The sequence below is a fragment of the Lacerta agilis genome, chromosome 2, assembly GCF_009819535.1.
Source record: "Lacerta agilis isolate rLacAgi1 chromosome 2, rLacAgi1.pri, whole genome shotgun sequence".
NCBI classification, from domain to species: Eukaryota; Metazoa; Chordata; class Lepidosauria; order Squamata; family Lacertidae; genus Lacerta; species Lacerta agilis.
The window spans coordinates 34,604,917-34,630,113 of NC_046313.1; the positions used below are offsets into that span (position 1 = coordinate 34,604,917).

Below are 25,197 nucleotides of genomic sequence, written 5' to 3' on the forward strand. Positions count from 1 at the left end.
GCCTCTTCCGAGTCCATTCATTAGCATGCCTTCCCCGTCGTTGCGCAGGTCTGCCTTTCCCGGGGTGGGACTCCTCGGAGAGAAACTGCGGCGCTCGGAGAGGGGAGAGGCGACGCCGGGAGGGGCGGGCCCGAGAGAGAGAGAGAGGGAGAGAGAGCTTGGAAGCGGGCTCTGCGATTGGCTGCTCGGACCGCGGCGCGCTGCAAGTTGGGCGGGAGACGGCCGGGCTGCCCCACTCTCTCCGCGTGCGCCCGGCTGCCATGGAGCGCAACTGGAGCGCCGTCGGCGGGCCGGGCAATGCCTCGTCGAGCGGGCCCGGGGAGGCGGCGGCCGCGTGGGCTTTCGGCGCGGTGCTGTCGGTGATGTACGTGGCCGGCGTGGCGGGCAACGTGTACACGCTGGGTCTGCTGTGGCGCTCGGGTCGCTGCGCCCGCGGCGCGCCCTTGTCGGGCTCCATCGCCAGCCTGGCGCTGGCCGACCTGCTGTACCTGTGCTCCATCCCGTTCATCGTGGGCACGTCGGTGGCGCAGGACTGGTACTTCGGCGAGCTGGGCTGCCGCGTGCTGCTCAGCTTGGACCTGCTCACCATGCACGCCAGCATCTTCACGCTGACCGTCATGTGCACTGAGCGCTACCTGGCCGTCACCAGGCCGCTGGCTACGCGGCAGCGGTCGCGGCGCTTCAGCAAAGCCACGGCCGGCGCCGTCTGGGGGGTCTCGCTGCTGCTCACGCTGCCCATGATGCTGATGGTCACGCTGAGCCGCAGCAAGGATGGCAAGTACATCTGCGCGCCCACCTGGAACCCCGACGCCTACCGGCTCTACCTGACGGTGCTGTTCAGCACCAGCATCCTGGCCCCGGGGCTGATCATCGGCTGCCTGTACGCCCGCCTGGCCACCACCTACCTGGAGTCACAGAGGAACCCTCCACGCAAGAAGGAGCCCAAGCGCTCCCCGCGCCAGAAGGTGCTCATCCTGGTCTTCACCATCGTGCTGGTCTTCTGGGCTTGCTTCCTGCCCTTCTGGATCTGGCAGCTGGTGCCCCTCTACCACGGGCCCCTCGGGCTCGCGCCCCACACCCAGAAGTGCATCAACTACCTGGTCACCTGCCTGACCTACAGCAACAGCTGCATCAACCCTTTCCTCTACACGTTGCTCACGAGGAACTACCGCGAGTACCTGCGCAACAGGCACAGCAACTTCTACCGCTTCACTTCGTCCTTCCGCAAGAGGGGTTCCAGCCTGCACTGCTCCTGGAGGCGATCCACCTCCTCCGGCACCCACGGCGAGTCCGGGTCCGAGGCTCTGAGCATGGCCACGTTAAGGGACTGCAAATGAACTCTCTCCCCCCGGTTTCTTAGGAGCAGCTTGCAAACACCTCTGAGATCCAGGTGGGCCTTGGCAAGGTAAGGCCTCCTATGTGTCTGACTAAAGTTTGGGAGGAGTTGGGCCCACTTCCAAGGAGGGACACTTAAGTAAAGAAAGGGTTGTGTAGAATGAGCCTAACTTTGCTTACTCAGAAGTAAATCCCTTTGATTTCAGCCAGACTTGTTTCCAGGCAAGTACCGTGAGCCTAACTGTGCCAACTACCAACAGTTCCATTAAGCACTGGTGAAACTTCGGAGTAAATATGCGCAGCATTGTGCAATAAGCTTGTTAACTCAGAAGTAAGTCTTCCTTGATGGCACTGCTGCCTGATGCTGTTCATATAAAATGGAAACTCCCTTTTGAATTTGGTGGGTTTTATAGGCGTGCAGCCTTAAATTAGATAATGTCAGTTGTGAATGTTGTTAAAATGGACTAGAAATAAATGGTATGCCCTTTTTAAAGTAGTTGGGCATCCTCGTCCATGTGTGATTTGTCTTTGCAGTGAGAACCCAGGATTTTTTTATGTTTTTTATTTGCTGCTGTCAAAAGCCTATTCAACTATCACTTGTGTAAAGATGCTTTCAATCTGGCATATCTAAACCTATCTGAGTGGTTCCTAGGATCAGCAGCTGGCAGAACCTCTGATTGTGCCCCTCAAAGTTAAGGCCAAAGGCAGTGCAAAAAGGGAGAAATACATTTGGGAGCTAGAACAGATGTAGAAGGGACCTGCTAGCAGGCTGCTAAGGTGAAGCACTGGTCCCTCACACTTGCTTCTCAGAGCATCTCTGCTCTGGCAAAACTATTTGCTGACTTGGGCTACAGAGGGAAAAGTGGCACCAACCCAAATATTCTAGGCCAGTCAATCCTGACTTCTGATCAAATTCTCTCCCCCACCCCTTAACAAAAAATTAAAAAAGACCTGGAGTGACACTGGAGTCCCTTCAAACATTCAGAATGAAACAGAGCACTTGGTACAGTTCTCACAGAACTACAGAATTTCAGAATTCAGGTGTGTGTATGTGTGTGTGTGTAGAGTTAGGTGGGGAAACCATTGAAATAGGTGTCACACACTCAGACCTGCATCCTTGGAAGTTTATTGCATACTTGTTTTCTGAATGTCTGTCAGGTTCATTATTTTATTACATAGACTGATCAGTGAGGAATGCTTTTGTGCCTTCATTAGATAATTCTTAGGCTTATTTCAGAACCAAGGAGCCATGATTCAGGCTGCAGTCCTATCCTTGCTTACTTTGAAAGTTAAGTCTCATTGAACTCTGTGGGACTTCTGAGTAGGCATGCTAGTATTGCACTACACAAATCTTCATTTTCCACTTGGTTGTTAGATTTGACATACAATACTTACACCTGTCCGAGAACACTGCACCATTCTGCTTTGCAAACAATAAGCATTAGCTCATTGTTGAAGCCAATGACTGTGACAGCTTTAGTTATACAGTGTCAGTGGCCTTCATAAATAATCTTTCTTTAGACTAAGGTAATCTTTTAGAAGAGTTTCATTATGAAAGCCTCTTGCTTTTGGATAGGGTTAGAATTGGGTTGAATATGAGTTTTGCTAGTTGATCTGGAGTCTGGGCCCAAATAAAAATGCAACCGAAGTAGGACACCACCACCATTTTCTTTTTGGTGGATGTGGTGAAGGCAGAAATTTGAGAGGAGGAGGAGAATATTGAGAAGGGAGAAGAAGATGTTCCATATACCTGAAGAGGTTGAATCCTGCTGGCTTAGAAGAATTTAAGAGTTTTTCTATCCCTACAGAATACACACCCCTCTTAATTAATTTCTACTATTAATATAGCCAGACTAAAAGTCCACTCAGACAGCAATTTCTTTTATTAGGGTTGGACAAACAATGTGCAATCACAGGTTGTTTTTACCAGCATGTTTGAAGCTCTAAAACACCTTACACTAGTTTTGATTTTGAGGCTGAACAATATGCAGTCTCTGTAATCTTTCTAAATGGCCAATGCCCCTCCAAAAATAGCCTATATGCCCCAGATCTGCCTTTTGGGTCCTAAATGATACGCGGAAAGTCTTTATTTTTGTTTGGAAGATAATGCTGGAATAGTTTGATAAAATTGCTGCTTCTGCAAGGTGAGGACCGTTTCTTAATTCTTCTTTTTACATTCATCTATGTGGAAAAGTCCAGTGTGGGATGGAGTGTTGCTACATAACCCAAGCAATAGGATAGAAGTTTTAAATACAGTACTGTATATATGTACTTTTCCTGGGAATAATGGGTGTTTTTGTTCTCCCCCCCCCCACTCAACATAATACACCTTGGAGGAACAATAATGACTGGTAAGGAAAACTCATGGTAGTCCAGAATGTGTGTAAGCTACGTTTTAAATAACTGTTAGCCTGGAATGAATGCTGGTGAGAAGTGAAACTGCTCCCACTATAAATGATATCCAGGAGCTGAGAAATCTCAAACTCTTTGATCCACAGCAGTCCCACAGAAATAAATTCTGTGGGTTGTATGCAATCCTCAGATTAATGTTCTACCAGCACCAGGATTTCTTACTGTGCCAAAGAATGAGAAATCCTCTCCTACCACACACCCTTAAATCTGTTCTGGGAGTTCCCCCAACCCTCTGGAACGTATTTGGGGGTAGAATAAGTCATTTTGTGATAGCAGTAATCCTTGCACTCACTCACTCTCTCCGTTATTTAGTTGAATGCCATCCTTTGTAAGTATCCTGACAATTACTTTCCACAGACACTTAAACACCTGCTTACCCACACTTTAGAAGGCTGTCGATAAAAGAATTGGTTTGTCAAATCATTATGTGAAATTCATTTCAGCGCCATGAGCCTTCTCCTCCTGTCCCTTAGCTCTCCCTGCCTCCTTATGGCTGCCCACTGGACTGAGCTGTGATGAGAGAAGCCATGTGGAAAAATTATCCACTCCACTCGAGCTTTTAATGATACAGGAGTCTGACAACCCTGTGGCCTCTTGGTATTGTGGTCCAAGGTGCCCAAGCCTCACCCACAGCATTCTTCCCTCCCTTCCTGCTGATTGTATGTAATTCCCCACACCTAGGCTAGGAGAATTTCCCCTGCACACCCTTCTCCTTGGTCCCACTTTTCTTCCACCACCCATTTCCTTAGGCCTCTGATCTTAAGCCTACACCTTCCAACAGGCTTTTCCTCCTTACGCTGGCCCATTCCTTGTGCCACACAGTGTTCAAAATTAGCCAGCCATTTTGCACCTACCTTTCAACCGCTTGCGACCAAGTGAAGATGCCTGAGCACTAGGATGGCACCTGACATCTCCACCATTGGGAGGTGCACACCTGAGGATCATTGAATCTTGACTGTTTTCACACACTAATACCCCATCCTATAGAATTCCATCAGTTATATTTTATCTGCACAATCAGAATGAATTTCGGGAACCAAAATGCTTTTTCTGTGCAGCCTGAGCAGGAGCAGTCACTGTTAAGAAAAAGAGGCTGGAATAGGCAGGTATATACTGTATGTAGACTGTCCCGGGATCAAGTGACTTTTCTTCTTTAAGATCTCAAAGCTCTTAAGCTAGCTCAAGGTTGTCATCTGAACTAGCCAGATGTTTGAGAATCAATCACAGCCAGTCCGACTTTCGAAGGATAAGACTTTATGGCCATCTTGCCAAAAAATGGCAGCTAGACATTCCGTGGACAGCTAGACTGTCCACATGCACTCTCAGAAAGTCGCCTTTTCAGATAAAGGGAGAATGCTCCTGTTTCCCCTTTCAGTCAACAGTCATTTCTGCCTTTGTGCCCCAAGTGATGCTGGGTCCCCACTCCCCAGCCTCCTTTCTTATTGGTGCTTGACTTCTTCCTAGGCCTCTTTCTCCTTCACCTGCTTTATCCTCAGGCTTCCTTCTCTTTGCACCTTTCACTCAGTGACCCATGGCTCTGGGCTGCCTGTTTCTTCATTTCCCTATTGCCTGGGATCTCTTCCCACACAGCTTTTTCATTGGTGGTAGTCAGATGGACTTCTACTTCCCTATAAAAACTGACCTGTTTACCAGCTTTCTGTTGTCCAGAGCTTCTTTAGCTTAGCACAATAGGCCTGTTCTTAGATTGGGTCTACACCTTCACTGTACGAGTGGCAGGATAGTTTGTGGCCACTGGTCCCACTCACCTGCTGGCCCAACGCCCAATCTCTCTGTTGGGAGGATTGTGAGAATGGATCCAGTAAGCGCACAGCTGTATGTGCATGTAGGCTTCCCAGCTGTGAGAGCAAGCACTATTATGGGTCGTGTGAACCTCTGCTTCTCTGTGAACATTCTGTGACATCACAACAGCTCACCTTGTCACTCTTGGGAGTTTTCTCCATCACTATAAAATCATTTAACACAAAACACCAATGCTTTTGGTTGATACTGCTAATGGTAGGGGGCATCTGAATTAGACTTAATGAGGCAAATTTGTTCTTGGTGTAGCGCTTCTTAAGTCATAATGATCCCGTTTCCCTGCACAGCCTAGGTAATGGCAAATTTCCATTACAGATACTTCATAAATATGTTCTGGAGAATTACGTCTGTAATAAGAAAATGAAAGGGGCAGGCACATTTATGGCTTGTTCTTGTGAGGTAGTAAGTGTTCTAAATAGCAGTGCCCTGGCATTTCTAAAACCATCCATATTCAATTTGGTATGTATTACTGCATTTATACGTACCACTACGTGGCTTAATTTGGAGAGGGCGCTGGATTGCATTCCGTCCTCTACCCCAAGCTAATTCATTGAGATTCTGCTGCTGACTGTTGCTGTAAAGATCAAGGGAATATTTCCATGAACAAATGGCCCCATGCTGCTCTCCCTTTCTCTTATAGGGAACTAGGGCTAAGCGATGAATAGTTTTCCTTCCCAGACGGAAGACTACAGCAGCCAAATGTCTGCTGACCTTCCTATACCGAAAGGCACAGCAGCTTGGAGTTAGTAAAGTGTCAAAGCTAGTTGTGATCTTTTTCATCTTAAGCCATTTAGGACTTCTTCATACATGATGGCACCCTATGAGATGGCACAGAAACCCTTCTGCATGCTGGCCTATTTACTCAATGAAAGGAACCCTCATGGCGAGCAACTTTCAAAGTGGCTAGCCACCACTAAGATGGAGCAGTGGTGGAATGGTGTCATCCCTTTACAGAATGGTGTTCTGATTACAGAGGTTACAGCCATGGTACAAAGCTGCCATTGTATAGTGTCCTTGATGCGGCTGGCATGATAAGTGAATCAGCCCTTGGGTTAGTGTTCTAAATTCGACAGGTGCTAGGTGCCCTTTGCACCTGGCCATTGGCCACTTGCAACCAAGTGAAGATGGCCAGACACCAGAATGGCGCCTGACATCTATACCATCTTTCAAAATACCTTTTTTTGGGGGGGGTCTGGATTTTTAGCCCTCCCTCTCTTAAAAAAGAGAGCTGGCCCCTTCAAGAGTATTTAGAGAGTTTTTATCCTTACATGCAAAAATGAACACCTTTGAATCTGATGGGTTTCTGCTGATGCTTTGCTTTTTAAAGGAAAGGAAAACACACTTTTTGTTGTTGTTCATTCCGCCCCCTGGTGTTTTAAAATAAATGTTCCTATACATAATTGAACATAAAAACTGTACATTTTTAATGACTTGCATGATGCTTCAAAGCTAGTAGCACACGACATGTGGGGATTGGCGGGTTCTTGGGTGTACTGAATACTTGCTGAATCAAATTGCTCAGAGACTTCTCAAGATGAAGTTCTGTGCACACTTCCTTGGCAGTAGTCCCCACTGAACTCGGTGGGACTTGCTTGCGCGTAAACAAGCATAAAATTGTGCTGCACGCCATTTCTTATTACTTCAGTCTATTTAGCCGGTCTATTGAGCAGGCTGATAGTAACATTGGAATTAGGAGGAGGGGTGGATTAGACCCGTTGAGTTAATCGGGGCAGAAAAGAGGCAAATCATCCAAACCAAATATGAGATAGCAGCAGGAGGAAGGAACCCTTCGAGAACTCCCTTTATGATTCTCGACGGTAACCAGTTGAAATGAAGACAGAGCTCTTCCTGCACAATGATTGTTCAGAAGAGGGAATTTCAATAGATGTTGTTTATCTTCAGCCCTTCATAAGTGGCTGTCCAAATTCCCTCTTTTGCAGAACTGTTAAATGCACCAGAGTGCTGCCTTTTTGTTTTTGCTTGTTTGTTTTCAACTGGCTGACTCCTGAGAAAACATATACCATTGTTGATGATTTTACGTTACATTGATCCTCTGGAAAACAAAAAACTCCTCTTTTCCCATTTACCAAATCTTCTCAGCCTGGTTGCTTTAGGACTACAATTCCCATCATTCCTAGCTAGCAGGACCAGTGGTTCAGGGATGATGGGAATTGTAGTCCAAAAAGAGCTTTGGGAAACCCTGCAATAGAGCAAGGCTGGGAAGCCTTTATCGGATCGAGAGCCACATGCTGTCACGAGCAACCTTCTGCAGGCCGCATTCCAGAGACAAGAGTGTGCGAAGCAGTGGGTGTGATTCCAGTAACACAAAATCAGAGGCTTCGGCATACACATATCTCTCCAACCTTCATGCATCCAAGCAAGCAGAATGACTTGGCTCAAGGACACATTGCAGCTATGCAAAAGCACGTGAGGAGGCTGCAGATCAGAACCAGAAAGGCAGTTGTCCTAGGGCAGGCTTCCTCAACCTTGGCCCTCCAGATGTTTTTGGCCTACAACTCCCATGATGCCTAGCTAGCAGGACCAGTGGTCAGGGATGGTGGGAATTGTAGTCTCAAAACATCTGGAGGGCCGAGGTTGAGGAAGCCTGTCCTAGGGAGAGTCCTGGGAGCCCAAATAGAGTAGAGGACAATTCTAACTTGTTTCAGGTGACCAGTAGCAGGGGCTGGGGTGGAGCCACCCTCCCGACACCAGTCTTGCTGCTACTTTTCCAGATGGGATCGGGTGGCAGCGACAAGGTCAGGGCTTCATAAGTGCACCAATGGAAGCCTTACACACTGCTATTTCAGGCGACAAATTGAAGTGATAGCTACAAATATGTGTTACTGCAGTTGAACACTTTTCAGCAACAAAGGCACAGTGGCAGAATGCATTTTCTCCATGTATGGCTTGGTAGAGAAACCACACTAAGGCAATGGACTGCAAAGGAGATACTGAACTGAATTTCAGGTGACTGCTTTTGTAGAGACAGTGAAGAGAATTCCTGTGTTTCCAGGAAGCCTTGTTTTGCTGTGTGATGATTGGAATTCATTCTCTCTCTCTCTAATTCTTCTGTAATTACAAGGTGTTAATTTCATAACTGAAGTACATCAAGGCTGCAGCTGTGCAGTTTCCCAAGAAAGTATGCTACAGAGTGTTGCTTTTCAGGCTTGGGAACAAATGCATTGCCTAGTGGGATTGGAAAGTACAGCTGGGACACATAGTTTATTTCGGTATAGCATTCGCACTTATGGGGATCATACATCAGAATCAGGCTGGCTGTTACTGCAAATTGTAACCAGAGGCAAATCTTTGAGAAGGATCCTACAACTCTGTCAATTCCCAGTTGTTGAATTTTGTAACTAGAAAAGATGCCTACCAGGTTTGCCAACGTTTTCAGTTGGCCACTGTAGCTGTACATGACCATGATTACTGCTGAGGTGTGAAAACCTTCGTCTGCTAACTTCTAAACAGCAAGCGGCTGTTAAAAGGACAAGAATAGGCTATGCCAGTTTTGTTCTGATAGGTTGGCAACCTTAATGATAGTCCCCAATGCACATTTTCAAGCATTTCATGTTGCAGACTGGAAACAGTTTCCTTTTTGGCTGCAAGACGAAATGGTGGTGGAAGCAAAATTAGTTTTACAAATACAGTACAAGGGAGAAGTGCCAACTTTTAACAGAAACAGTTGGGAAAGTTCTTCTCATACAAGCGTTAAGAATGTAGGAGATCTTCTGAAAACACGACAGCACTAAGCTGTGTTTGTAGGTCCAATTCCTTGGCTCACAGTGTTAGAACTGAGAAAGAAGCATCTTCCATTAGGGTGGCCAGATGCAGAAACGGTATGGGGCTTCTGCACCCTTGAATACTTGTGTAGAAGAGGAAATTCCAGCAGGTGTTGCCTGTATGACAAGCTACATTGCATGGAAAGTTCTTGCTAACATGACCACATTGAGCTTTATCAGTTGGGATTTTTCTTAAGAAAGGGTCCAGGGCCTTCAAACTTTGTCATGATCTGCAAGTGTTTATGTCCATGCAGTTTTATGAGGGGGGGGGGGGCAGAGATAATGCCATACACTGCAATCCTGTGCATCTGGGCAGAAGCAAGCTGAACTGTGCTCCCAGACTAGCGTGTGTGCATATTTAGAAACCAGAGAAACATGTTGGCAGCACACCGCAACCATGCTCACTTTGTAACCTACTGGCCACAATATAATGCTTCTTTTGAGGGTGATTTCAGTGGGGAGTGGGGACCCTGTGGGCACCAGCAAAGGCTTCTGAGTGGGCATCATGTTTGCAACCACCAGTGTATATACCGTACATAGCAGCCTTAAGTTCCTTAGCACACAGCAGTTGTCATCTTCACATCCTCTTCAAGTCTGCAGGGAACGCTGCAGGAAGCACCTTGCTTTCAGAGCTAGAGGCCTGAGTAATGAAGTTTGTAAAGCGAAGATTGTCTCCTGGGGAGGTAGTTCATCCATTAGTAAATGATGCAGGATGCTTTTAAGGTTGGGGGGGGGTGTCTTAAAAGCACTTCATTACTCCTGTCAGGACATGTACGGGAAGCAGGGGATTAGATATATTTTCTTCAGGCTGGAATGTTCTGTTAGTGAAACCATGGGATCATTATAAGTGAAGGCACGTAGGAATGTGGGTAGTATGCAGAAGAGGATTTGAAGTCTAATTTTTGCTACATCATGGGTGTAAGGGAATGGACAAACCAAACATCCATAGTGTCATGCACTACTTTACATAACTGCCTGTTTTATTTTGATGGCCCATTAGAAATCTAGGGTGGGGTCCCTGATCTATTTGGCTTTGGGGCACATTCGGAAATGTGAGAAACTTTCATGGGCACAAAAACCCAGTCATTTCACAGAAGAAAACTGGTAATGCTCTGAACCACAGCAACCCCAGCCCAAACACGTGCCTACACCCCCCCCCAAAAAAACAGGCAAAGCACCTCCCCAGCCAGACAGCAACAAAAAAATCCCATAGGCAACACTAGCAAAGAGAAAAGACAAAACACCCCAAACAAGCAACCAAACAAAAAAAGTAGGTGACCCCCCCCAGCACAACTCAACAAAAAAGGCAGGCAAATCCACCCCCATGCCAATAAACCTAAAAAATGCAGATAAGACAAACACCACCACTACCCCCCCAAAATAAAAACAAAAATATTGGAAAACACCACCCACCTCCCAAACTGATCGCTCCCCTATCCCCAGAATTATCAGGCTGTAGCAGGACCTTTTCCCTTTTCTCTTCTGAAGAGTTTCAGAAGTCTGGGAACCCAAGGTATACCCTCCAGCTGTGAAGAAAGGTAAGAGGGTGGGATGGCTGGATGCCGACACATTTGCCTGCTTTTAACAACACTCCCATGCTGATGCCAATCTGCTTCAGACATGTACATAGCAAATTACCAGAGGCTACCAAATGAATTAATGGAATATAATGTAGACCTCTTGAGATCTATAAGCCAAAGGCTTCACTGTTGTTCCACTCAGTAGAAGTTTCTCTTCCATATATTGCTACAGTACATTTGCTGAGTTGGTTTCCTGTGATCAATTGTTGTCACTATGTTAAATTTGGAGGAACGGAGCTTCTCCTCTGCCTACATAAAGGAGGTAGTTTACTTGACTGCCCTACTTTGCCCAGAGACAACACAATTGTGACTATGTCTACATCAAAGAGTTCTCCTGGATTCAGTGGGGCTTGCCTGGAAGTTGGGTTAGAATTGCAGCCTAAAATGGCCATGATTTCAGTAGTGGTTATGGCGGTGAGAAAGGGAATGAAGGCCAAGACTTCAAAAGGCTTAGATTGGCATTGCTTCCATTCCAGAATCAACAGGAGAAAACAGTCGTATATTTACCAAATCATTGATCAAACTCAGAGCCAAATGAATATGTGAATGGGGCAGCTACCTGTTGGTATATTCATGTGTAATTTTTGCACTAAAAGGTATGCCAGAGTGAAAGATGTCTCCCATTGCTTTACTTTTCTTCCAAGCCTGGCTCACTGCTGTTCTGTACCAGGAGAAAACTCCCTACGGTGAAAAGGGACAGGGGGGAAAGAGAGAGAGAAAGTGAAGCTCCTTTCACCCATGCATACCTTTTGTTGCAAAAATTAGGCAACCCACCCTCCTCCCTTTTGTATATGAACAGAACAGACACATGAACTTGCAATGTTTTATTTACACTTCTACCCTGCAACAGGTTCCTAGGGTGGCTTACAAAATGCTTTAAAAAATGGCCCTCGGTTCTAGGTTGCCCTTAACTTCTCTGCTGCTTTTGGCCCTCAGATATTCCCTATTGTACTTGGAGGTAAAGTGGGCAAAATGCTCAGTTTGGACATGTTAAGCTTCTATAGCTGGGCTTCCCCGGTGGGTGGGTGGGTATTTCCTTCAATGGGTTTCCTGTAAGGAATTAGCTTGGCATGAAAAGTTTGGCTTTGCTAACTTGCTGCAGTTTTGTAGCTGGGAGGTTTAGCTGCTTGCAACAAGAAAAGCCTCTTGGGCTACAGTTGAAGATGCTGGCCTGGCATAGCAACATCAATAAAAAATGGATTTCAGCTTCCTTCAACCAAAATAAGCAATCAAGCCGGCTGCTTTCACAAGCGGGATTAGAGTGAGTTCAAGTGTCACCCACGAAATCATTACTGCCAGCTAGCTGCTATGTTTAGCCAGTTCTTAAAATAAATAGCTTGAGACATCAACATTTCTTGCACTTTCATTCCGAAGCTGAACTTAAGTTCCACTGTGATCCAGCCACCACTAACCTGCAGGGGTTCTGGCATAAATTAAGTTACCGTCTTAACTGTTGCACTCTGTTATGTGTTAACATGCCATCATAAATGGCCCAGCAGCAGGCTTGGGTCGTTGTCCCCCACCTTCATTATCAGTCTTAAGGGTTACAAAGCATTAGTCAGATCATACTATTAAAAGCAGTTCTAATCATCAGTGTTTCATTTCACTGTTGTTGTTTTTTGTGACCCACTCAAGTTAAGCCATTTTTAATCTACATGAAAATGGAAGCCTCCCCGAATGCTAAAAAGAACCCTCCTCTTAATTTCAAGGAACAAATTGGTTGGTGAGGAAGAAATATGTTTGTTTCCTCCACTGGGTCTGTGTGCTGTGAAGCATCAGTTAAGTGTTTTCAAAAAAATAAAATTAAATTAAAATAATCTTTATTTATTCAACAGCTTCCTCCATCTCTTTTATTTACCCCAGTAGTTGTTCTTTTAGATGAAAGCCTTGTGCTTATCCAAGGCACAATGGATGACAGTCCTAGAATAGCTATGAAATGATTCCAGACTCACTTTGGTAGGTGAATAACTAGTACAACAAAGGCAAAGGGTTCATAACAAAGCAAACTTTAATGGATCCTGAGATCACTTGAGTATTCTCCTCCTATCTGACCATTTGAAGCCACCTCTCAGTTCACATACAGTTTTGCACAGAGCAGTCCATTCCAGTAGTCAAAGCACATGTTTTGTTTCCAAGGAGAAACATTGCAGTAACATTAAAGAAAAACAACACTTGACACATGGATAATGTCCATAAAATTCTGTAGTTCTGGGTTATGTGTACATAGAATTTGAAGCATGGTTCTCTAGTGTGTATAAATGTGTGAATGCTCAAGACTGCAAATTGAATGCCCCACTTATTTCCCAGAATTTACATATAACAGAAGAAAGGAGGAGTGGGGGGGGGGGGTAGGTGGGTAGGGCAACAAAGCTCAACAAGTTTATTAGAAAGGTCCTCCTTCACAACATGTTCCTGAGTGTTTATCTGCCCACAAACTATTCCATGGGACTCCCCAAATAGTGCTTTTGAGAGCAACAACTGAAGGGAACATTTGAAGTGACTACATTTTGATCTTCGGTGTTAGAGGCATGACAGTGCATGTGGCATGTTCTGCAGTCTCTGAATTCTGACATGCCCTTAAATGTGTAGGGTGAGGGGGGGCAGTTTAGGACTATTACCTTGCAAAAAGCAAAATGGTTACAGGAGACTTAGAAAGGTGATCCCTAAGGCACTGTTTGCAACACTTAAGAGGAAGATGAGTGTGAGAAAATGGCTCACATTAAATAAAGTTTAGAAGGATCTATGGAGGGGAATTTACATGTGAAGTTAAACCTCCCCCCCCCCTTCTGCGCAGGGCTTTTGTTGTCAATCCATCTAGCCACCTGTCCCATTATGTTAAAACAGGATCCCCGATACCGTGGTCAGGATTGCAGGTGAAGGAAATGGTGATGGCGTAACGGGTGCCCCAGTGGACCTTTTCAACATGATGGAGGTTCTCAGAGCCAGAAGTGAAGAAGGAAACCCGGCCTGCAAAGAGAAGAACGTACAGTCAGGAGAGCGAAAGGATGCATACCATTTGCCCAGTGGCCAGTACTTAGGATACTGCTATCCCATGCCTACCCTGGGACATCTACAGATTCAAGATTTGAATGCTATCCGAAAGCATGGTACCTGGTCCTCAAAGAACAAGATCGTGCTACTTAAGATGCACATAGACAGACTGCAATACGAAAGACTGGTTTATTTAATGGATTTATTTATTTCCATGTAACCATACTTTGTTCTGGAGGGCAGAGACATGCATTGCAGTAACGCAGCTGCCATGGAGCACAAGGTCTAGTGAATGCTGCTGCTATGCAGATTACTAGTAACATTCAAACCCCGGCTGTCAGAAAAAAGAGATTTTTGGCTTGGCTATTTTGCTCCGTTCTTGAGTTCTACAGACCAAAGCTGTTTCAGTAGGGAATACCATCCCTCTCTACCAAATGGGGGACCAAGCTTGCAGTAGGAAAACCCAGAACTGTGCACTATACGGGATGTCTAAAGAGCTTGTTTATTTAATTGAAGGGTCCAGTAAAATAAAGAATCTGCCGTAGCCTACTGCACAGCTCACAGTCATGGCTTGACAGACAAACGGCCCCACCGCTATGGGATGCCCCCCACCCCTCTCGTGTGTCATCTCATGAGAGCACAAACATCATCCTAAAAGGAAAGAGCAGAAAGATAAAGACTGCTGCTGGGACTGCTGGACCAGCCACAACTCAAGCCAGCTACTGAACTGACAACACATTGTGAGAAAACCCAGAGGAGCTTGCTCTGCACGAGTTCCCCCATTAGCTCCTCCGCTGAGCACACCAGCACTTTTAAAGACTGAAATATAAATAAACAGGAAAGCTGTCATGAGTGCTGAGGCCATAGTTAGGTTTATACACCAAATTCCCCCTGAGCTGAAAACATTTCTGCACGTAGGCAAGGGAGTACAGAGCACATGCACATTCATAGCAGAACCTTCTCAGACGCCCAATTTCCCTGATTTAAAATGCACTATCTGAGCACCATGTATGAGTTTCCTATAAAAAAAATTGCAGAAGTGTATGGCCAACATCTGAAAGTGGATTTCATACCTGGCTGTTTAAGCAAAACAGTTCAGAGTCAGTAGGGCCAAATCTTTCTGTACAACATGTTGTTGCTAGTACGGTGAATTTTTTAATGCACATTCAAGATTTTAGTTCCATCTACCATTTGAAAAAAAAACCCAGCAACCACAAAAAAATAAAGAGCTGGCATGTTGGAACTCAGGATGTTGTTGCCGTTTTTGGTTTCAGACAATCAACCCACAAGAAACAAATGCCTTGAACGGCAACAGAATTTGTGATTCCAGAAAATTTGCAGGTTTCTAAATCATCTGTTAGTTTACTTTCTTCACCAACGGATACAAACAACTGGGAAGGAGGACTATACGGGTGAGGTAGGTGGGACACAAGGCATATACTTAGAGTGGCATAAGCATTTGCCCAAATGAATGTTGTACTGAGTAGTGGCCAGCTTTTTACTGACTCTTAGAACAAGGGCAAGTGTCTGGAGCTGCTTAAGCAAGGAAAATCTCTTTCCTAGGCAACAAAGGGCTGGGGGAACTCTCATATGGCTGGATTGTAGCAGGAGCATCTGGTTTTAAGAAGTGCTCTCTTCCATGCTACTTGTAAAATGTCCAGCTATTCTTTCATTGCTTCGAAACAGTTTATCCCAGGCATTTAATAACTACACTCTTGAGGACTTCTTCACATTCCAAAATAACAATTCCCTAACTATAAAATGCTTACTAACACACAAAGTATATTGCCTATATTATACTAAACAAGATTTCTGTGCAATACCTCAATTTTTAAAAAAGGAAATATGGAGCTACAGTGTTTATTCAAGGACAGCAACTTTTATATGGAACATGAGTTATTATTATTATTACTATTATTTAAATTTATATACTGCCCTATACCAACAGGTCTCAGGGCAGTTCACATGATAAAATCAGAATATACTGTAAACCCATAAATGGTTTATGAATATTCCTTGTCTTTGGGGAAGGTGCGACAAGCAAGCAGCTTTACTTTCTGCTAATTCATACTTTAAGATACATTAAAGATTGGAAGATTTTCAGCAAATGGCTCGGATCCCATTTTTGCAGGGTCAGAAACGAAAGGATCCCCCAACACCTCAAGCAGGCCAAAATGCATATTTACAATCACTATAGAAACTGAATGATTGCTTGAGGACAGAAGTGTGTTGCTAATGTGTAAGAAAAGGCAATTTGGCTTCAAACTTGGTAGCTGATACAGAAACCCCACAGGACTCCTGTAGCTCCTTAAAACATAATTGCAAACACAATTAGCAGTAAGGTGCCTTATCCCCTCTCTATCACTCCCCCACGCCATTTATTAAAGCAGAGGTCCCCAACCTTTTTTGGGCCTTGGGGCCACATTTGGAGAACTGCCATAGACAACACAAATAACCCATTTTAACAAACAAACAAACAACCCGCTGGTGATGCTCAGAAGCACTGTCACCCCTGCCTCTGGACAGGTAAGAATGCACATACACCAAAACAAATAAGAAGCAGAACCCCCCAAAGTCTGTCCTGCCTCTAGCCCAATAAAATCCTCAATTTTTTTTAAAAAAAGTGTTTTACATATTGGCAAAAGCAGGGGGCCCTGATGGGTACTATGGGAAGGCATCTGATGGCACACTTGGGACTCCAGATCTATACAGTACTCTCTAGATCAGGGGTCCTCAAACTACGGCCTGAGGGCCTGAACCCAGCCCACCCAGCAACTGCAGAACTTGCCGCTGTCTAACAGGTCTATAGCAAAAGGAAGTATGGCGAGTGTGACCTCTGCATCCAGCGTCCATTGATACCATGAGTGGGGTGTTTTTTTTTTAAAGACCAAAATTCCAAAGCTAATCAAATTAAAAAAAATGCAATGAAATCATGCATCTGGTCATAACTGGGTTGTCGCAAACAGAATTGACAGAGTGCAAAACTAGATTCTGCAGCCACCAGTTTCATTTTTGCCTGTAGCTGCAAAGGATTATACAGGCAGTACTAAAAAAAATAATATCAAAACAAGCTGAAGGTCTTTTTGTCACTTCTGGCTGATAAATATTTACCAAGAAAGCTACTAGATCATTATCACCCTGGAGAATTCATTGTAATACGTGGCTGCTTCAAAGCACAACAAAGCTACAAACTTGAAAAGGGTAAGATATACTGTTGGTTATTATTATTAGTTTACCTATAATAGAACTTAATGGATTTTGCATGAAGCTTGAAAGGCAAAAATGCTGCTTTATTATCAAACATCCTGCATCCTAAGGAGAATTATCAGTCGGTGCTTTGAAACCACAAGCATTAAAGAAGGGAAGCTGAACAGCTGGAGGAAGGCCACTTCGTCAGATCTGTACATAGTTCTTCCTCCCAGGATAACAACATCTAATTCAACTATAATGATAACTTTAGCACATACACACACAGTGTAACAGCCATAGCTTCTCCATAACCATGGGAAATGTCTTATTTGATCAAGTGCTGATAATAAGTGATGTCTATCGTCTTACAAAACTACAATGCCCTGCTGAGAAGGATGACTGTAAAACTAGTTTAGGACTACAGTGTGTAGACACTTCACAGCAGGCTACGGTATCTGTGGTAAAATACACATTGGACTTCTCTAAACATGCTGGTATGGTTTGTAATCTTCTACTCCCTTCTAGTGACTAAAGTTTTGTAAAAGATGCTGGATTCAATAAGGCTGGCACTGTTAGGGAAACAAAACCGGTTTCCTAGGCATGTGTGGCACCGCAGCTGGTTAGTAAAACATGCAGCTACCTTTCTGGCAAACTGAATTTCAAAGTGGTAAAAGCGCTTCTTGTATCGGTACCAGCATCAGGCCAGCGTGAAGTATTGTACAAGTGCGGAATAGCTTTTAGCAGATTGATACAAAGGCTTCAGAGTTCCTCGCTTGACTGTGCTTGCAAGCTGTAGGCTAACTGTCAATGGTGCAAAAGAACCCACAAAAAGCAACACTAATGCCTATCCATGGTAATTAACAAAAGTTAGTTGCACATAAATCCCACTGAAATCAATGGGTCAAATTAGTAGCAACAAACTTTAGTTGTATAAAGCATGACTACCTTTAATCAGATTGAGTCCAGTGTCTGCTACAAAACTCTTCCAAACACCCTTCTGAGAGAGAGGCCATTATTGTGTTATTTCCCATATTGCCAAATCTTTACAAATAATTCGTAGCCATCCCACTTTGACACAATAGTACCTGCTTTTCATTTTAGACAGTGTATTTTTTGCTTTCGAGAAACAAAATAAAGCCATACCTCGTGTTGCGTTCGCTGTGGGTTGCGAATGGCGTGGGTTACAAACGCGGCAAACCCAGAAATGTTTACTTCCAGGTTTCGCCCTGCACAGAAGCGTTCTGCGCAGGTCACACGATATCGCGCTTCTGCACATGCGTGATATCACCACTCGGATTGCGGACTTTTCGGGGTGCGAACAGCACCCCAGAACAGATCATGTTCGCAACCCGAGGTACCACTGTACAGGAAAATGTGTGTGACAAAATATAGACACATTCAGGGTTCATATTAGTTCATTTGGAGTATTCACCAGAATCTTTTGAGCTGATAAACCCCAAACATCACATTCAGGTTAACAAGCAACCCCCAGTTCTTTCAATTTTAAATCCACTGGGTATTCCAGAAGACATACAGTGGAACCCCGGGTTACGCACGCGATCCGTTCCAGGTCGCTGTGCGTAACACGGGTGTGCATAACTCGAACACACGTGAAAAACCCCCCGAAAACCCAGAAGTTGCACGACTTGAGCGCTTCTGCGCATGCACAAAGTGCGCAGAAGCATTCTGCGCATCTGGGGGTCGCGCACGCTCGGAAAACACTTCCGTGGTGCGGGAGTGCATATCCCAAATGTACGCAACACGGAGCATACGCAACATGAGGTATGAGTGTAAATACAAACAACTACTCAAAGATCTTACTTTTTTTTATAACAGCAGAAATGTCTGGAGAACAAAATGTTGCAACTGCAGATTGCTTGAGAGAACAGTGAAGTAAGAATACGTTGTGTATTATTCTGAACTAGACACCTGTCTTTGTAACAAAACATTCAAATCCTACACCCAAGGAAAGTATCAGAAATTAAGGATAAGTGAAAGTTTATGAAGCAATTCACAAACAAAAAACATACACACCGTTCTGTATACAATCTCTACAATATACAAATATCCAGGTTTTTGCAATACTCCTAATTGTCCACATTCCATGCAAGTGGACTTGGTGCTGATGTCAGATATCTAAAATCACTGATTAATCCAAGTCTCTTCAATTCATCACTTCCCAAATTTTGCATGTGCTTGCTTACTCCTGCTCTTCACCAGTCAATTATGAAGTAGTTAAAAGTACAAATACTATAAAACCTATTAACACAAACCACAAAATAGCATAGTATAAGTATCTAATTAACGCACAGCAACTTAAAATAAAAATAACAAAGTGGGTACCAGGAGAGCTTCCTTTAATAGGAATATATGAATATTCACTATGTGAAGTACATCTTCATTCCACCATGTTCTCTTATAATATTCCTAGAACTGGGCTTTTAAATAACTATTACATTGTCCTAATTTCAATGTATTTTAATTAGAGATCTCTTAAAAGTTTAAGAAATGTGTCATCAACAAGAATACTGCTAATGCCCATAAAAGAACTAAATCAGTCGTATTATTCAAAATAATTAGTTTTTAATTTGCATGGTTCTTTTATTGTCTGTAATTATTCTAAAACATGTTTTTAACCTTCTAATGAATCAATCACAACTGAACTGAAAAAAAATTATCAAGAGAATGAACCACAATTTCACAAATATGCACCTAGCTCCAAGCCCTGTATATTAGGGTCAAGCAGGTTTCAAAAAAAAATATTACCAGCTTCCCAAGAACTACATTCCACAATGGTTGGTTTGGTTTTTTTTAAAGCCACAAATACATATCATGGTAGTTACTCAAATGTATCTACTAAGGAAATCCTTTCCTTTTGGTTGGAAAGTCACCCACCAAAGTAATCCCATCTGCACAAGAACTTCCATCTGTGCAAAAAACCTTTCTTTCCCATCTCTCCCTGCATCCCACCCATCAGTTTCAGATGGTTGGGGGAACCCCAGAACTGTTTGGCAAGGCACAGGGAGAGGAAGTCTCATTGCGCAGATGCAAGTTCTTCTGCTAATAGGATGGATTTATTGGATGTTGTTGTTCAGTCGTTCAGTCGTGTCCGACTCTTCGTGACCCCATGGACCAGAGTACGCCAGGCACGCCTATCCTTCACTGCCTCTCGCAGTTTGGCCAAACTCATGTTAGTAGCTTCAAGAACACTGTCCAACCATCTCGTCCTCTGTCGTCCCCTTTATTTATTGGATACAGCCTATTATTACAACAAACAGGTAAAGTTCTATATTTGAAAAAATTCCAGTTACAGGTAGGTAGCCGTGTTGGTCTGCCATAGTCAAAACAAAATAAAAAAATAAAAAAAATCCTTGGTCTCTAAGGTGCTACTGGAAGAATTTTTTTTATTTTTTATTTTGATTTGAAAAAATGTTATATAGTTCACTCTCAAAAACATGTCAGTCAGAAGTAGCACTGATGTCTATCAGAAGGAAGCCTACTGATTTCATCACCAGTAATATAGCAGATGTAAACAATGGATATGTACATATCCCAGATAAACATATGTAAGACATGTGTATTTATAGATACTTCTTCATAAGCCACAAGCCAACTCAAAACTATTATTCACACTACTGGGAGAAAGAGTATTGAAACATATCCAACATGTACTATGCAGGACGAGTTTAATTAATACAATTATATTTGCATAAGTACTTTCTGTTCCTGAAAAAATAATCCAATAAATCTTGCATCACATAAGGCAATGAATCAAACAAACTCTAGTTCTGTGTTCTTAAACTAATTTTAAAATGTCTATAGAGAACCCAACAACAACAAGAGGTCGCAGTCACTGAACTTTACAGTGTTGAAGCTGGATTCAGACCCAGAAATTAGCTCCATGGGTTCAGAAATACTCAGCTGAAAGGAGCAATGAAAGCCACTGAAGTCTGCTCCAGCTTGGATAAAAATTCAAATCGGAGAAAATTTCTTAGTTTATGCCCTAGTTTAAATAGCTGCACCTGACAAAACTGTTCCTGGGCAGCAAAAGCCCATTATTTCAGTAGACCACCTTGCCACAAGAATCTCTTTTGACTAATTGGCATTTCAGTAATCCTATTTTAGTATTCCTCCTGAAGAAACGGAACAAAAACTGAAGGTCGTTAGGGAAGCACCATTGTGATTTTACTCAACTCCCACACTGGCATGTTATCCTGGCGGAAAAGCAGTGAAGAAAGTATTTACATCGTTTAAAAAACTGTTCTGAATCCAAAGACCTAATTAATCAGAAACAAGTTTCTATTTCTATAGAAATCATTGACAGAAGTAGTTGTATCCAGCAAAGGTCAGGGTGTCAAAAGATCAGACTAATTACCCAAAATCTCTTCACTCCCATGCTGCAGGGAAAAAAAGTAAGAGTCCTCCCTCCTCGCAGCCTCTTTCCATTTCATTTCCCCCACTTCAGATAACAACCTCATCCTAGTTGCAGGCTCATTCCACTGCCACCGATGGGCAGCCTCCACAGTGCTATTAACCTAAGTATGCATGGCTGAGCTCTCCGATATATTAAGGTATCTCTCCCTTGAAATGCACTGCAGAAAATTAATTTGAGAGTACAGCCATTGGAACAAACTACAAAAAATGATTAAAACATTCATGCTGAAGGGACAAAGTATGTGGAGCAGTAGAATATACTCAAAACAAAAATTTGCAGTTCTTAGGTAGCACTTAAGTTAGGGATTTCAAAATATATTGGCCGTAATCAGCACAGAGTTACGTATGTTTAAGCCCAGAGGTCCACGGTTCCATTGCCAACTCACTGCAGGCAAGTGCCCCTTGTTCCTTAAAGGAAGTGGACTGTCAGAAACCTTCTTTTGCACTCCGCAGCGGAGCATATGCCCGCGCTCCTGAGGGAGACGTGGCATGGAAGGTGCCCTCCCAGGTGCGGGATAGCAGCTCAGGTGCCCGGAGTGGCGTGTGTGCCCTGCAGCCAGGGGCGGAGCCCATGGTGGATATTCGGCACGCCGCCTGCCCACAACTCCCAAGCCTCCCCCAAGCTGTCAAAACAAAGGGGGAAGTGGGGAATGCCGCCAGCAAAGCGGTGCAGCTCCCCCCCTACCCCGACAGCTCAGGGTAGGCTAGGGAGTCGCGGGCGGGCAGTGCGCTGAATGTCACCCCCTCAGTGAGGGCACCCGGGGCGATCCGCCCCCCACCCCCTTCCTACGCCCCTGTTTGCACTACAGCTCAGAGAACGGAAGGAGGAATTTGTACTGTGTTTTCCTCCCTGCTCCAAATTGCAACACAGGTTGAAAGAAAACACCACCTTTCTTTCAAGCTCACTGTGCTTGTCAGAGGGTTCGAGGGAGAAAGGCAGTAGTTAGGAAAAGACAGCTTGGAAAAGTGGTTGGGATTTTTCTCACTTGGAAGTTATTTTTTTTATAAAAAAAAACTGCAAATTTAGCATGGGGTTGAGAAAGGGGGAGAATAAAAATAATTATAAATAATATTTGGCGGGAAAGAAATATATGAATAATAATGATACCACCACCATCAGCTCACATTACAGATACAGTAAGCATCAGCGCACCCATGTGACCTTGGTATGATCTTACCAAGTTTAGGTATAATGGGAATAAATGCAGCATACTTGTTAGAATGGTGCCCAATTTCTTTGGATAAACACAGAGAAACTTAGGGGCCTAACTGTGAAGGTAAAGCATAGCCATCATGGTTAGACTCCTCCTGTTTCTTGCCCTCTCCTTGAAAGTAAAGGTAAAGGACCCCTGACAGTTAAGTCCAGTCGCGAACAACTCTGGGGTTGTGGCACTCATCTCGCTGCCAGAGCACAATTTCTGTTCTTATCCTGAAGCAAAGTTCTTAACCTGAAGCATTATTTCTGGGTTAGCGGAGTCTGTAACCTGAAGCATATGTAACCCAAGGTACCACTGTATCAGCACCAAGCTTTAACCAACAGCCAATGCACCAGCTTTTGCATGTTAACATAGCCTTCTCCAGGTTTTCCTTCCAACAGCAGAGAAGAACTTGTTATTGCTGTAAGTTTAAATAACTATTTTAACATGTAGACTAAAAAGTCAAAATGTAGTGAATGAGCAGAAGCATTCAGGTTACAAAAGTGAATAAACTCACCAAGGACAGAAGCTTGGAATGCTTGCTGTTGGAATGAATAGCAAAATGTGCAGATAAAAGATTAGTGTTAATGTCTTGTCTACACAAGAACACTTACAGATAACCTCCGAAACAGAAAAATGTGCTACATAAACATGAGTCATCAATGGGATGAGAAGGACACAAAAGCTGGTGCTCTTGAAGGCCTTGAGTATTGTTTCCAGGGGACTAGAAGGAACACCAGTATTCTTTGGAAAGACCTTGTGTGTACTTAGGCAACAGCTTTCACAAAATAGTTTGGCCAGCTCATGGGATCGCCAACACAACCCTGGAAGCATGCAGAGTTCCATCCATTTCCACCTCACCACACACACACACACACACACACACACACACACCCTCTGCCTGTACACAACACCCTTCACTGGCATTAGACAAGGTTTTTGAGGGGTTTAACAGCTGGGATGGAAAGTCAACATTCTCCTCCACAGCTGCACATTCAGCAATCACACTTGATGTGTAATATTTCTTAGAGTACCATCTTCATAAATTTTCTGTAGCATCTAGACTGCTTCTCCTCCACTACCACCCTCAATGGCGTTTTACTAAAAATACAGGTAGGTAGCCGTGTTGGTCTGCCATAGTCAAAACAAAATAAAAAATTCCTTCCAGTAGCACCTTAGAGACCAACTAAGTTTGTTCTTGGTATGAGCTTTCGTGTGCATGCATACTATAAGGGTCTGTTGACTTCTGTTTCAGTGTATCTGAAGAAGTGTGCATGCACACGAAAGCTCATATCAAGAACAAACTTAGTTGGTCTCTAAGGTGCTACTGGAAGGAATTTTTTTTATTTTGTTTTTACTAAAAGTAGCAATTCACATAGTAAAATGTAGCAATGGATGAGATAACCGCCCCACATTTGCCCTTGCAAAGACGAAAGATAAGGACTTGAGCCTCCTATCATCTAATTAGTGCCATATTTCTAAAGAGTGAACAATAATCAAAGGCACCAGTGAGTGGAAAACAGAGGCTCAGCAGATATTGCAGGCGACATCCTTGGATAATCAGCTCAGAGAGGAAACAACCAGATATATAGGTTATGTGAGTTTAACATATGTAAGGTACAAATATGAACTACTGGTAGTCATACAGTGAAGATAACTCTAACCTGTTCGGGGTTCTACAGTCCTATTTGCCCCTTCATCCATAAAGACAAACCGTCCGCCTCCAAAGTCTTCTGTGTAGTCGGAGAGGTAAAGCAACGACGTGTAGTCAAAAGAGCCGTAGGTCACCTAGGAAGAAAAACCAACTTAAGGCGGAGAACATCTCAAACTGGTTTGTAATTGTATTTGTAAATAAATAAGTATTTGTAAATATCCATTTCTTGAGAACCAATCTTGTCCAACTCTGTTGGATCGCATCTCTCAGAAGAAATGGGTACGATGTATAGCTCCCACACCCCTGTGGAGACATAGCTAGAATCCTAGAACTGTGCAGCTATAGAGTAGAGTCTCAGACTGTTATCTAGCCAAATCACTTACACTATGTGGACTTTTCTGCATCATGCTGGCCTCAATACCTCAGCCAAACAGAACTAAAATAAACGCAACTAGGAAATGTACCTTTCTGTAGCAGATACAGATCCAAAAGGTACCTAATTCTCACTTCCTTTCTCCAATATTTAAAACCAGAAAGTTTCGTTTTGTGACATTCCTTTTACAAGTATTGGGATATCAGCAACACTCTTGAGTCCCCTGGTCCACACAAAGATTTTGTGCATTCCTATCCTTTTACTATTTCATCTTTGCAACATTGCTGATTATTCTTTTGATCTGATAAACACTTTCCCCATTTGACAAGCATTTACTAACAGAGTGGGCGAACTGTATTTACAATTACTGTTAAAGCAAGCTTGAAATCGTCCTAGGGAAGAAAATCCATTCATTGTGCCATCTGAAATGACG

The 25,197-nt window shown here is 43.7% G+C and overlaps 2 protein-coding genes across 2 annotated transcripts in view; one reads left to right on the plus strand and one right to left on the minus strand.

Moving 5' to 3' along the window:
* Positions 1–207: 207 nt before the first annotated feature.
* On the plus strand, positions 208–1,688 carry LOC117041096 (urotensin-2 receptor-like). Its single transcript, XM_033139460.1, has one exon. It carries the CDS (start codon positions 261–263, stop codon positions 1,335–1,337), a length of 1,077 nt encoding a protein of 358 aa, XP_032995351.1. The 5' UTR covers positions 208–260; the 3' UTR covers positions 1,338–1,688.
* Positions 1,689–12,912: 11,224 nt separating this feature from the next.
* The window catches only part of OGFOD3 (2-oxoglutarate and iron dependent oxygenase domain containing 3), a 38,661-nt gene continuing 26,376 nt past the window's right edge, over positions 12,913–25,197 (minus strand). The window contains exons 8-9 of the mRNA XM_033139461.1: positions 24,402–24,525; positions 12,913–13,894 (exon numbers count right to left, since the gene is read on the minus strand). Of these exons, the coding sequence (XP_032995352.1) occupies positions 13,758–13,894; positions 24,402–24,525 (261 nt within the window). The 3' untranslated portion in view covers positions 12,913–13,757. The remainder of the gene's footprint in view (positions 13,895–24,401; positions 24,526–25,197) is intronic.

Excerpts from the sequence above, each read along its gene's own strand:
- LOC117041096 (XM_033139460.1), top strand. The coding sequence starts at position 261 with ATGGAGCGCAACTGGAGCGCCGTCGGCGGGCCGGGCAATGCCTCGTCG.